The sequence below is a fragment of the Melospiza georgiana genome, chromosome 4 (genome assembly GCF_028018845.1).
Source record: "Melospiza georgiana isolate bMelGeo1 chromosome 4, bMelGeo1.pri, whole genome shotgun sequence".
NCBI lineage: Eukaryota > Metazoa > Chordata > Aves > Passeriformes > Passerellidae > Melospiza > Melospiza georgiana.
In genome coordinates, this window is record NC_080433.1 from 41,804,783 (window position 1) to 41,817,394 (window position 12,612).

General features: G+C 34.8%; 1 protein-coding gene across 9 annotated transcripts in view; it reads left to right on the top strand.

Annotated features, from left to right (window-relative positions):
- The window catches only part of PPFIA2 (PTPRF interacting protein alpha 2), a 287,306-nt gene that overhangs the window by 83,126 nt on the left and 191,568 nt on the right, over positions 1 to 12,612 (top strand). For 3 of the 9 annotated variants that reach the window (XM_058023319.1, XM_058023318.1, XM_058023316.1), the window contains exon 1: positions 10,778 to 11,201. The exons of 5 other annotated variants lie outside the window; for them this stretch is intronic. In XM_058023319.1, coding sequence (XP_057879302.1) covers positions 11,121 to 11,201 — 81 coding nt within the window. In that variant the 5' untranslated portion in view covers positions 10,778 to 11,120. Of the gene's footprint in view, positions 1 to 10,776; positions 11,202 to 12,612 lie in introns of those variants that run through there. One more of the 9 variants, XM_058023317.1, reaches the window with a different exon arrangement.

Consider the following 12,612-nt stretch of genomic DNA (forward strand, 5'->3'; position numbering starts at 1 on the left):
GCAAATTTTTGGCCCTCATGGAAAGGGATGTTTTTCAAATATGGAACTTGATCAAATGTCATTTGATCATTTTAAATTTAAGTATAGCACTCAGTGTTACAAAGTGAAAATTTTTTTCTATTAACCTTTTCTTCATTTTGTTCTACTAACCTTTTACTATATTACCTTTCATATGCATTAAGCGCAAAAGTAAAATTTCAGAAATTAGGAAGAAATTTTGAAGGTTCTTGTAAAGCAAATTAAGAGTTCACTGGTTATTTTAATATGTGAACAGTGCAAAGACACATGAAGCAATAAAATATGTTGGTTAATTTGCAAATAAACCAAAGTTCATCTGTTCAGATATTACAAGGCAGAGTGTATGTAATGGAGGCTTGTGGGGAGATAATTGAGAATGAGTCATCAGAAATTTTTTAAAAATAAATTCACAAGTTTTATTTTAATTGTTGACTCATCTGCAATTTATTTTCCCAACTGTTCTATCTTGCCTGTCTGTCAAACCATGTCCATGGTCATCTCAATCTTTTCACTTAAACAGACTGTGCAAATATTGAAAACCATTCTGCCATTTAATAAAATATCTTTCTTGATCGGTGTCTGTAAACTTTGAGTTAGAATTGTATTTGTGCTGGTCCATTTTGCTTTATATGCTACCTGTTTATTCTGAGGTGCAATGTTGTTCAGTCTTAGGAAACCTCACTTAACTGCAATTCCAGTGCCGCTTTCCATGCGCCAGCTAGAAGGTTAGGCGTCTTGGTAAATGGACGGGAGTAGGAGTAAGATAAAATGTTGCCTTTTGATTTCCATCTGGCTGTGCAGAGAAGGAACAAGATATATTCCATCATGGTAAGCTACTATCTGGAGATGTAGACACACATAGTGAAAATGATCAGGGCTAAGAAGGAAATTTTAACTAACGAGAGGCCATCAGGATTAGCACTGTTTAGTTAAAGATGAAAGAAACCAGGATGTATTTATGTGAAATGTACCTTTTGTAGAGGAGCTACAGTAAAAATGTATCTCGTTATTTTCTTTAGAGAATAGAGGCCAGTGGGTGAAGATGAAAGATGATGTATAATTTTTCCTATTGCCATTTTTCCCGTAAGATATTGCTGAGAATAAGTCCTACCTCAGACTCAGGAAAGGACTAAATCTTTATGTGGACAATGCAGGGTAAACCTGTAGTTAGCTCTTTTTTGGTACCTTTTCTTTCCTTCAAAAGAAACTCTTAGTGCACTAATGTTAGGAGAATTTTCTACACATGACAAATATGATTTTACTATTCCATTTACCACAGGTGCATATATTTTGTATACATTTTAAGTGTACTATATAGTGATCTGCAGTTGTTTTAAGATTTTCTGTGCCACTTTAAGAACATACTAATTAACATTACCACTACTTGACACTAATCAAAATTTAAAGCTGCTGCATGAAATTGCATGAAATATTATATGTGAAATTCTGTGAAGTTCTAAAAAAATTATGAGCTTTGAATTGTAATACATGTCTGTAATACCTGTTTAATGTTCATAAGAAACCTTTCCATGCTGGAAATGTGAAATAAGCATATATATATATATTACTAGGAATTAGGAATTGCCTGGCCTGAGATTGCTTTATTATTTAACATTGTAGATGTGATTTAACTTGTTTGTGTCCCACTATATCCTGTAATAAAACATAAATAGTTTTGCAGTTAATTTTGCCATGCTCCACAGTCTTTTGTATCTTAGTCTGGGATGTTAATCTTCTGTGTGATTATAGCAGCAGACTCAATCTGGATGTGACTGTGAATTTGTTGCTGCAGATGTTGCTTTTCATATAATTTGTTTCAGGAAAATAGGAAAAGCCATTTTGGGGGTTTGTGTGGTTTTAGTTTTGCCTCATGTAGTTATAGAAAAATTATTTCTGATAGTAATTTTCCTTTGGGTGTACTTAATCAGTGATGGGGGTTTTGTCACTGATTATAATATCTTCTTGCCATGTTTTGTTAACTTGTTTAACATTCAGTTCAGGCTCCCAGGGTAGGATTCACTGCACCTAACTTCAGATATCTAGAGCGTAGGCATTTCTGTCTTTACTGCCTCCCACCTCTCTAGTGTGATTCATCTCAAACTAAAATAGACATCTAAAATAGGTCAGAAACAGGGCCCCTTGAAAGTGCCTGTCTTTATTGACTGTAAAGGGAGCCTGTGGGAACACACAAGAGACATGGTCTCTTCCACTGCAAATAAAGCCTAGCAGAAGACGCCAAGGCTCATTTCTGCCATTGCTTCCACGAAAGAAGGAAATGCAAAGGCTACCTTCCCTTGGCAAGGAGATTTCAATGTGTCCTGGCTCAATAGCAGCTACATAATTCCCAGCTTTCCATCTGCTCTCATTCCACCAGAGATTCTCTGTCCATGAATAATTTTCTTCTTTTGATCTAAAAACTTTATAATCATACTGCTAAGCTTTAAGCATTTTCAAAATGAGCTGTGAGTGCAGAACACCAGGCAATAGTCATCTTCTCCCATATCGAAGGGACAAGGTCCTGTTAGATGACAGCAGTACCTTGTTGGTATCACAGCGTTTAATTTAGGTTTCACTACATTTTTATGCTTTTGTCATGTAGCTATTTTTCCTGTCCAAGGGTAGGTTTTTCGACTGTGTTCCTTAATAACAGCAGTTCTGTCATTTACTATTGGCACAAATGTTTGTTGATTATCAATCCATCTTCATCTCAGTTTTCTACCTTGAGATACAGGTTAAGCTTTAAGAATTTTAAGAACATACACATTCCACTGCTTATGGCCCTTTTTAGATGTATGGCAAGATGAATCGTGAATAATGCTGCTTAGTCACTTATATGATAAATTTTGAAGTCATCCTGACTGAATGCAGAAAAGGAATAGATAATACTTTTATTTTTCCTATGTTTTAGAAATATTTAATATCCTATCCTCCTTTTCTAATTTCTCCAAAGCATGTTTACAAAAAGGTGACTATTATGAAGATTAAGACTTAGAAAGTCCTTTATTGGGATTTAGCAAGTTTTGAAACCATTCAGCCTAGAGATTGGGGAAATGGTGGTTTTATACTGTGAAGGTTTTATACTGAGAAAGTATCTTTCAGCTGTATTTGTATGTCATGATTTTTGCACAGAAAAATGCAACTTTTCCTTCTACTTAATATATCTATGCAGTTGCTGGATCATTCTATATTTTATAACAGTTTTTAAGGGGAAATGAAAGTGTGCTGAGTCAAGATCTGGAGCAGCCATTTCCCCTCAGGTTGGATTGACAGTTTTGTTTTATATTCCCCAATGTTTTCTCTGCTGGAAAGATGATTTTAGACAGTATCAGCACACAAACACTGCAACTGCACTTTTAGAAGGGAAAATGGCATCAAGTGGTTAAGGACAAGCACAGATAGAATACATTTTTAGAAGAGACTCTACCATGACCACTTACAAAGCCATATGGATGACAATGAAGAAATATGCACCATAGCAAAGTCTTGAGGTCTTTTCAAGCTAATATATTATTACTCATTTGTGCCATGCACTTAAAGAAAAAAAAAAGGCAATAAAAGGTTTTATTGCTTGTATCTAGCTATAAAAGGGAATTTTACATTTTCTTTAGGAGACTGCATTTTGTGAATAAAGTTGGAGCAACGGGTCTGACATTTTCAAACTTACTCAGTCACTCCAAGTGCTTTGCCTATTAAATGTGCAACAGTGAGACCTAAATGCTCAAAATGGCATCAGCAGGGCTGATGTGACTTAAGACAGGCTATTCAGAGACTGAGCATCCTTGAAAATTAGATGAAAGATGTCATTGATTAAACAATTCAATTAGTTATTGCTTTTGGGGGTATGACTGTCAATATTAACACTTCAGCAGATTCCAACTCCAAAGGTTGTGATCACATTCAGGATTGTTGCTCTTCAGGACAGAAAAGCTACCAGGGTAAATCTACTTAAGGGACTTCCATTACACAATCAGTACTATTTCAATTTTTTCACAATGTGAAAGAAGTCATGATTATGTAGTTTTATGGGTTTGTTCTTGTTATTCTTACTTTTCAAGTTTGTGTTCATTTCTTTCAGAAATATATTCACTGACAGTATAGAAAAATTATGGAATTTTAACGGAGAAAGTAAACAAACAGACCTCCTTTGGCAAAGGCCTGCTGATGTCCACAATCCTTACTCAAGAGAGTATTTCCAGTTCCCATGCAAAGTATGGGACTAATCAGTCATGAATTTTAGCTTTTGATTAATTTCTGTAAGTCCTTACTCAAAGGACAAGTTTTGCAACTTGCATCACTCATTATGACAAAAGATACTTTCCAGGTGGAGTAGAAATAGAAATAAATAACAAAGACAATTGCCTTGGCACAAGCTTTCCTGACAGCCTTTATCATCTAGATAAAATTCTATTACTCATTTTCATTAGTAGTTTACTCTCTGAACACTTTTTATACTTCCAGAACAGGATACATCTCTATGTAGAGATTGCAGAACAATTGCAGTATAAAATAAGTTATTACAATGAAAATAAATAAAATAATACTGTTAGGAAGAAAAAAAATTTTCTGAAGGGAGGATAGGAAGGTTAGAGAGGATATCTATTCACAGTAAGAGTTGTAATGCCTGAACATATTATCTCAAACTTGTATCTTCTTCTTCTGTTTTCCCTCATAGGCTTTCATCTTATTTTTATCCTCAGGATGAGACACATAATGTAAGATGTTCACTTAAAAAGAAAAAGCCACTCTGCTGATGATGATACATAGGCAATGATTATCATCTTATGTTCTTTCCTAATTTCATTAATCCTTAATGTACTGTGATCCTTTGCAGTAATGCACATGATTTAGATTCTACATTTGTTGATAAGAAACTACTCGTATTTTGCCAAGTGCCGTGGTACCACTGTGTATAATGTTGCAATGTAATCAACTTAAAGCATGAATAGCAAAACTCACACCCAAGTGATATGACACATAGTGAAATAACAGTTTGACTGTTTGCATTATATCTTTTCTACTGTCTGGGATCACATTACTTTGGAGATTTGGGTCTTGATTAATCTAGAGTTGATATTAAATTTGACCAAAATGTTAAAAATGTTCATAAAGGCAGTCTCTTCTTTGATTCTACATTAAAAAATGGTCTTTCATTCCATGGAGCATCAAGACTTTGTCATGAAATTTGTAGTCATGTCAGAAAACAGAAATGTAGTCCTGGCATCAAAAGTGAGTGGCAGAGGACCATTATATATAGCAAATATAGCTTAATATCTGTGCTATTGGCACTTGAAACCCAAGAGTTGTGGAGAAGAGAAAATCAATGCCTTTTCAAATCAGGTATTAATTAATTTTCAGAGATAAACCTCTCAATTTTTTTTTTGCTTTGGTTCACAACACTTTCTCACAACTCTACCATCCTCTCCTCCTTCAACTCTCACATTATGCCTAAAGTCCAGTATGGTTCTGTATATATAAGCACGAAGTTTTCATTCTATTTCCTTTTTAGATTCAGACAGTAACTGTCATCAACACATAACTTAAAAATAGATAAAACCAGTGTTTATTTCAGGTTCATTTCAATTACCTAATAAGCCTCAAGTGCACTCTTGATTTACTCATAGTTGAGTTATACAGAGGAAGCATAGATCCAGTGCTGGGAACTTGAATTGTTTCAAGAGAAATGGAATGGTGCTTTCAATATTACATCCTGGCTTTGTTGAACCATGTGGAAAGGGATTCAGATATAGAATCAGATATAGATATAGATATAGATATAGAAAGCAACTATTTAATTTTTAAGTCTTCAGAGTGGAAGAATTAATTCTTACACCTGTGATGACCAGAATATTGTAGAGCAGTGCTGCACAGGAGTCCTAGCTGTGGTCAAAAATTGCTTGTCCAGAATATAAAATAAAGGGAAATTTTGCTCCTGCACAAGCAATCAAATGGTATCTTTTGGACTTAGTGTCATTATGGTTGCCTTCCATATTTGTTGATTATGGAATGCATACTTGATAGGTTGTACAAAATATATTCTGTATTCATAAACTAGCTTAGATATTGAATGAACAATTTTAATTGTATTGACCTTTCATAGCTAGAGATATTTAATGTTAGTTAAATTAATTCTCAAGTTTGCCATTTAAAGGAAAAATGGTAACAAGAGTTTGAAGTTGATTTGTTGATGCTGACTGTTTTTTTCAAAGCAAATGCAATACATTAAAATATTTCGCTATATGCAACAAAGCAAGATTACTTTAAAAATGAGTTTTGTTCATACTTGCAGTTCCTATGAAGTTTTCTCATTGTTCTCATGTTTGAAAGGGAAGCCATCATACAGAATAAACCTGCTGGGACACATTTTATCCTTTAGTGTTTCTGATATGCTGAACTATATAGTTTTTACTTCTAATGGAAGATATGTTTGCCCTGCAGTGTACTTGTCATCAAGGGTTACACAAATCCTTATGTTCAGAGTTAAAATAGGGCTCATAGGTTCATACTGCCTTGGTACCAGCACTTGTTCTTGTGAGACACTTGCTGGTACATGCTGGTACTTGCATACTCAGAAACAGCAAAGACCAATGATGGAAATTTTCTGTTAGTACTAGGAGCCTGAAAGGGAGCAAGAATTTCCTTGTTCTATGTCTCGTTGTCTTTAATTCTCCCACTTTGCTTTCTGGGAGCTATACCAGCTGGAAATGGTTACTTTCTGAAGCTTCATATGTGTGGGTTTTATACATTCTTAAAAGTATATTCATCAGGTTTTGGTTTTGTGTTGCTTTGTTGATGGGGGAAAGAAGAAATATTTTTGGCATAGAACTTCATTAAGTAAGCTGAAAAGAACTGTAAATAAATTTGGATATAAAAAACAATTTGATTTCATGTGTGACTTCATGAAGATAGTCACACATGAAATCAAATTTGATATGAAAATAAAATTTGATATGAAATTGAATATGTTTTATTCTGAACTGTGGTAAAGGTTTAACATAATTCCCAGCCATTAATTGTTGGAGAACAGAACTCTTTAAACATTAGCATTTTTCAATGTAAAGCAAAATCAAGATATTTTAAGCCAGATGAGTAACATATCATCTGATACTCCCTCTATTTTGGTGTCTACAACAGAAGATAATACAGAATCATCAATGCAACTACAGTGTTGTCAATACTGGAAGATTAGCAGGGTTTTTCTGAGTCTGTGAAGTAGGTCCAGTGGTTTAATGTGAAAGCTCTCTAATGTTCTGAAAATCCCACACTCGCACTGCTCCTGGAGGAAGACATGTTTCTTTAACATGGCTTTCCCTGATAGAGACAGAAATAGAGACAGAAATAAGAGTAATATGTGATACAAAGTCCTTGTTTCTGGATAATTACTCACCTAATTCAATAAGAGCTGGTGATTTAAATCTTAACTCAAAACATCTGCTTTATAATGCATTACATAGTCTGAAGAGAAACTATATATCACAAGCACTAGCACATGAAAAAGCTAAGTGTGTTCATCAATTTAAAAAAGTGCATCTTGTCTCTACAGTCAGAAATAGAAGGGTTTGTATTAGTGTCACTGAATTTTCAAAGTACTTTACATAATCATCTGATATATACATATATATGCCTTCCTTTTGGATGTGTACCTTACTGGTTTTTTTTATATTATATATATATATAAATAAAAACAAATAAATAAATAAATATTATATATATAAAAATATCTTGTGTTTTGTATGAACTATCAAAAATCATAGGCTACACATAAAAAAAAACGCACTTAAAAAAATTAAGTAATCCCACTGAAAATTTTTGGAGTAGTATATAACTAAAATGTGTAGTTCAAAATAATTCATATGATACAGATTCAGTGCTTGGTAACTCATGCATTCAAAAGTAACTGAAAATAAAGCCATCTCAGAAGCATTGCCATATCTCATACTTTTAAGCATGTACAACTTTTTCTTTTCCTGCAGGAGATTTTTTTTTTTCCTCCACTACAAGTCTCAGTTTAAATCATTAGTTGGAAGATTCATGGGAGCAAATATTTGAATGGGGATTGCATCCACTGAGCTGTAGTCATGGTCTTTAGGTGTCTTTCTCTGTTTGTCCTGTTGGGTCTCTTCAGTTTCCTTCCATTCCATTTTCTGCCCTTTTTCAGTTCATGTTGCTTGATACCCTCCTTAGTCATTGTTGCATTCAATTCAACATGGGAGACCTGGCTCCAGCTCCTTGTTCTGAGGAGATTGCTGAATCCCAGCTTTGGGGCTGCTGGCTTTTCTGAAATGTGACTCTTTCTGTAATTGTGAACACTCATTCTGCCATGCATCACTTCGTGCTTTGCTGAATTTACTGGTGCTCTAACCGCTTCCTGACAGGAGGCTTGTTTCATATTTTCCAGAAAAAAACTGCTGTAAACAAACATTTTCAATCTGTTTTGAGAGTTACACCAAAATGACATTCTGATTCCATGAGGACGCTAAAAGAAGATGATGTTGTCTGTATTGCAGTTAGATAGAAGAAAATTCATAGTCTTTACCTTTCCTCACAGGTGGAAGTTAGTGGAGAGTTAGAACAACTGCTATGCCTTTTCTCCAGATTTATACTGATTAGATAAGGAAATATGTTTATTGGGACTGAAATGCAAGCATGGGGAGCTGTTGCCTTTTTTTTTTTTTTTTTTTTTTTTTTTTTTTTTTTTTTTTTTTTTTTGTGGTGGCATTGGTGGCAGGTTGTTTAACTGCAAATTTCTTCACCTAGGCAGGAAATCCAAAACAACAGATAAAAGACCAGGAACAGTATTTTGAAAAGCATTTTTCAAGTAACAGGCAGCCAACACAGGGTGAACAGTGATCCCAGTAAGAGCTCCCAGTGGAAGGGGAAGGCTGAATCTAAAAAAAGGTGTGCAGTCCTAGAGGAACAAATAGGGACAAACAGGGAGCTAGCAAGTCTAAATACAGCAATAGTCTTATGGTCATGAAAGGCATTATTGTGACTGTGACTAAAGTAGTTGGGTCTAACTGTGAATTAACTACCTTAAGGTTTAGCACATGCCAGTATCAGAAAATGAACTGAGTTTTCTATATCCCTGGTAGAAACAAGGATTAAAAGTTATGAAAGTTGAAGCAAAAGAAGTTCAAGCTAATAGGTGCAGTTACTGAGTAGTGAAAGTGGTTGTCTAATGGAGGAATGTTCATGGGAATTTGCACATGAAGTCTTCAAATTATGCATTTGGTGATGAAACTCTGATGTAAACTTCTTTCTTCTTCCAGGGAAAACCATTTTAAATGTCCATAAAAGAAACTTTATTCATTGCACTGTGGAGAAATAGCATATGTTTGGTAGGGATATTATGAAGAAAAAAGTATCAGCTCATAATAAAAGATACTCTACTCAGATTATAAACAAACTGGTATCTTTCATTTGACCAGCTGAGGGGCCTCTTTGCTAATACAAGCATCTAGATCCTCTGCAAGAGGAATCAAAGACGGGAGAACACACTGTAATCTGAAATCTAGGTCTTAAGAAAATGTTACAGACAGTAGTTTTGCCTTGATTCTGTAAATTTTATAGAAGCCATAACATGGTAATTATAAGAAATTGTTATGAATAGGTATGAATAGGATCTGAGAAGATCTTTTTCTTTTTGGCTTACAAAACATTATTGCAGTATGCACCACTCTGACACATTTAAACAGACAGACATCTCTGCATCTTTTCCAACTCCTTTCATAGTCATTTTACTTTAGAAGCTGCATTATCTCCTATTGCTAAAAGCATTAGGATAAAACAGAATAAAAAACATAGGCAGCCTGGCAACTCACAAGGCTTTTAGAATTTTGACAAGCTCCTTTTGAAAGTACTTTATTAGGTGTTTTTTTCTGTCTCTTTTAAACCTTGTGAATAAAATACAAAGTGCTTGACAGAACATGCAAAGTTAGTTTTGCAACTACTTTACAATTTTGCTCTTTTCTGTAACCCTACTTCTCAGTTTTTTGTATATTGAACACTTATTTTTTGTTGCTGAAAGGTGCCAAGTTCTTTGGATATTACTTTCTTTATCATCTTCATGTAGTTCAAATGATCTGTTTTTGAAGAAAAGATGTGATGAATGATTTTTGAATGTTCAGTGCATGTGTTCACAAGTATTATCAGCTTTAAAAAAGTAACTTCTTTAAAACATCTTGTGTATAACTCATGAATTAACCTGTAGGTCTATAGCTTTGCTAAGCACAGTAAGGCTCAGAATAAAATTCCAACCTTATACTTAGCAGTTAGGTAAGCCTTTCTTCAAGAGACATTCAGACAGAAGATGAGAAAAAATAATTAGGAAAAAAAAGACAAAAGAGAAGCTTATAATGTGTATTATATTTAAACTGACTATAGTTCTGTAAACAGTCTCACAAATATGTATTTCTCTCCAGTAGTATCACCAAAAATTAAGAAATGTAAAAAATACTAATTTGGAGAGCAATACACAATTTATTTTTTTTCTAGGCAAGACAGTTAAAACAACAAAAAAGCCACCTTTGTGTTATTTAAAGCAAGCTGTATGTGTTAACATAGCTGTCAGTAACTGAAGTGATAAAATTATCATTGTTATCAAATACAGCTAGAAACTGAACACGAGGCATGCTTCAGGTTAGTCAGAAGAGGTCCTCTGTTTTTCACTGTGCACGCTTGCTTGAAATGAAACTGTGTTTTATTGGTTAACTGGGATGCTTAGCATAATCACTTTGCAAGGCTGTGGTGGAGGGAGGTGATTATCACTGAGAACAGATGGGCAGGTCCAAAGCGTTGCCAGATTCTGCACAAGCTCCATGTACTGTAGGTTCTGGCTCTCTTTTCTCTGGCATTTCTAATTTTTATTCATCGTGCATATTACGAGGGGCTAGCTGAGCTGGAGGTCAGGGAGCAGTGACCTCACAGTTTAGCTCACAGATGCAGGAGTGAGGAATTCAAAGCGCTGTCACCGTACGTCTGAACGGATGGGGCAGACGGAATTTTGTCCAGTTGCCTCCCTAAATGTATAAAAGGATTTGCCTCCGAGCTTAGCACTCTGCTCTGCATCTGTAGCTCTCTGTGGATTGTATTGTGTGTGACCAGAAATGATATTCTCGGATATGAACACTGTCTCTGCCTCTCCTAAAGTGCATCCTCCTAATGGGACCCGGTTTTATACTTTTCAGGTGAGTGAACTTGAATAAAACTGAAAGGATTTAAAGCGATGGGTAAACTTTGAATAAGAGTAGCTAATACGTTAAGAAGCTTATGTATTCATTAGTTTTGTATAGGTAGGAGAAAAAAATGTAAAAAATCAGTATCATCACAGTCAGTTTGCTGCTTTAAAAAAATCAGCATGTAATTGCTCCTATACTAACACAAAATTACATTTATTGTGATTTTGCTATTGTTTGTGCCTTACAATAATAATATCATCTAGCAATTAATTAGATTTATAGCTCCTAACATGGACCCACACTGTCTTTCTGTTTCATTTAGATAAGCACTCTGTTGAAATTACCAGAAATTCCAAAGTCATGTTATACAAAATATATTTTAAAAACTTTGTATGTTGTACCTGTCTAGATTTCTTTAATATTAATCCTGAATGTAATTTCATGCTAGCTGATGCCTAATTTGATTCCTGTGAATAGTAATACATGTGCAATTGATAAAACAGCAGAATCTATTAGTAGGATTATTAAGGTTCTCAATTTTAAGCCAAGATTTGCCTCATCCAGGTAAATAAGGCTGTGTGCTTAGCTAAAGGTAAAAAATTTATTTTATGCTCTGTATCTTAATTGCAAACCAGTCTAATTACAACCATCTTCCAGTAGCAGTTCAGTTTAAGTAATCTTCATTATTTTGGCTCTGAGAAACTATGTAATCCTACACTAAGATTAAACAAGAATAAAAAATCCCTCACACACACCCCTGCCCCAGATGGTCCTTAGAGCATTTTGGCCCTGCAGGGCAAATCAAACACTCCCTTAACTTAAAGTGGCAACAGCTTTTTCAGCTCAGCCTCTGATACAGTTAGGATTTAAATATCCTTCCTTCTCCTGATTGCCTAGCAGGTTTGTCTTTTTCAGTACTTATGCTATTATAGAGGGATTCTTTAACATGTAATAAACCCTGTGCATGCAACCAGAACAAACAGTCTGAAGCAAAGATGATCATAAAAGTTGATTATAAAATGAATAGCAAACTTCTGTTACAAAATCCAGGTACAGCATTCTTTAGGCCCAATAACTGCATTTCATTCTTGTCTCCTTTTAAATCCATCGTTTTTAATTGTGCTGTCTTGCCCTTCTTACAGTGGAGTCAAATGATAGTTGAGGGCTGTGCAGAAAGAACGGCCTCCTCCTAACAGAGACGATCTGCTGATCCTGGCAGTGATTCAGAGACATGAGTGCCCTAGGCCTGTTCCTCTACAGCATGACTACTTGTTTCACACATTGACATCTAAATATTCTGTACAGCCTCCTGTAGCAATGCTCTTAAACACAGTTCCTGACCTCAGGTATTCTTTCTGAGTATGTCGAGTTGAAAAAGTCACAAAAATTAGGATGCTTGGTTGTGATACCAAACTGAGTA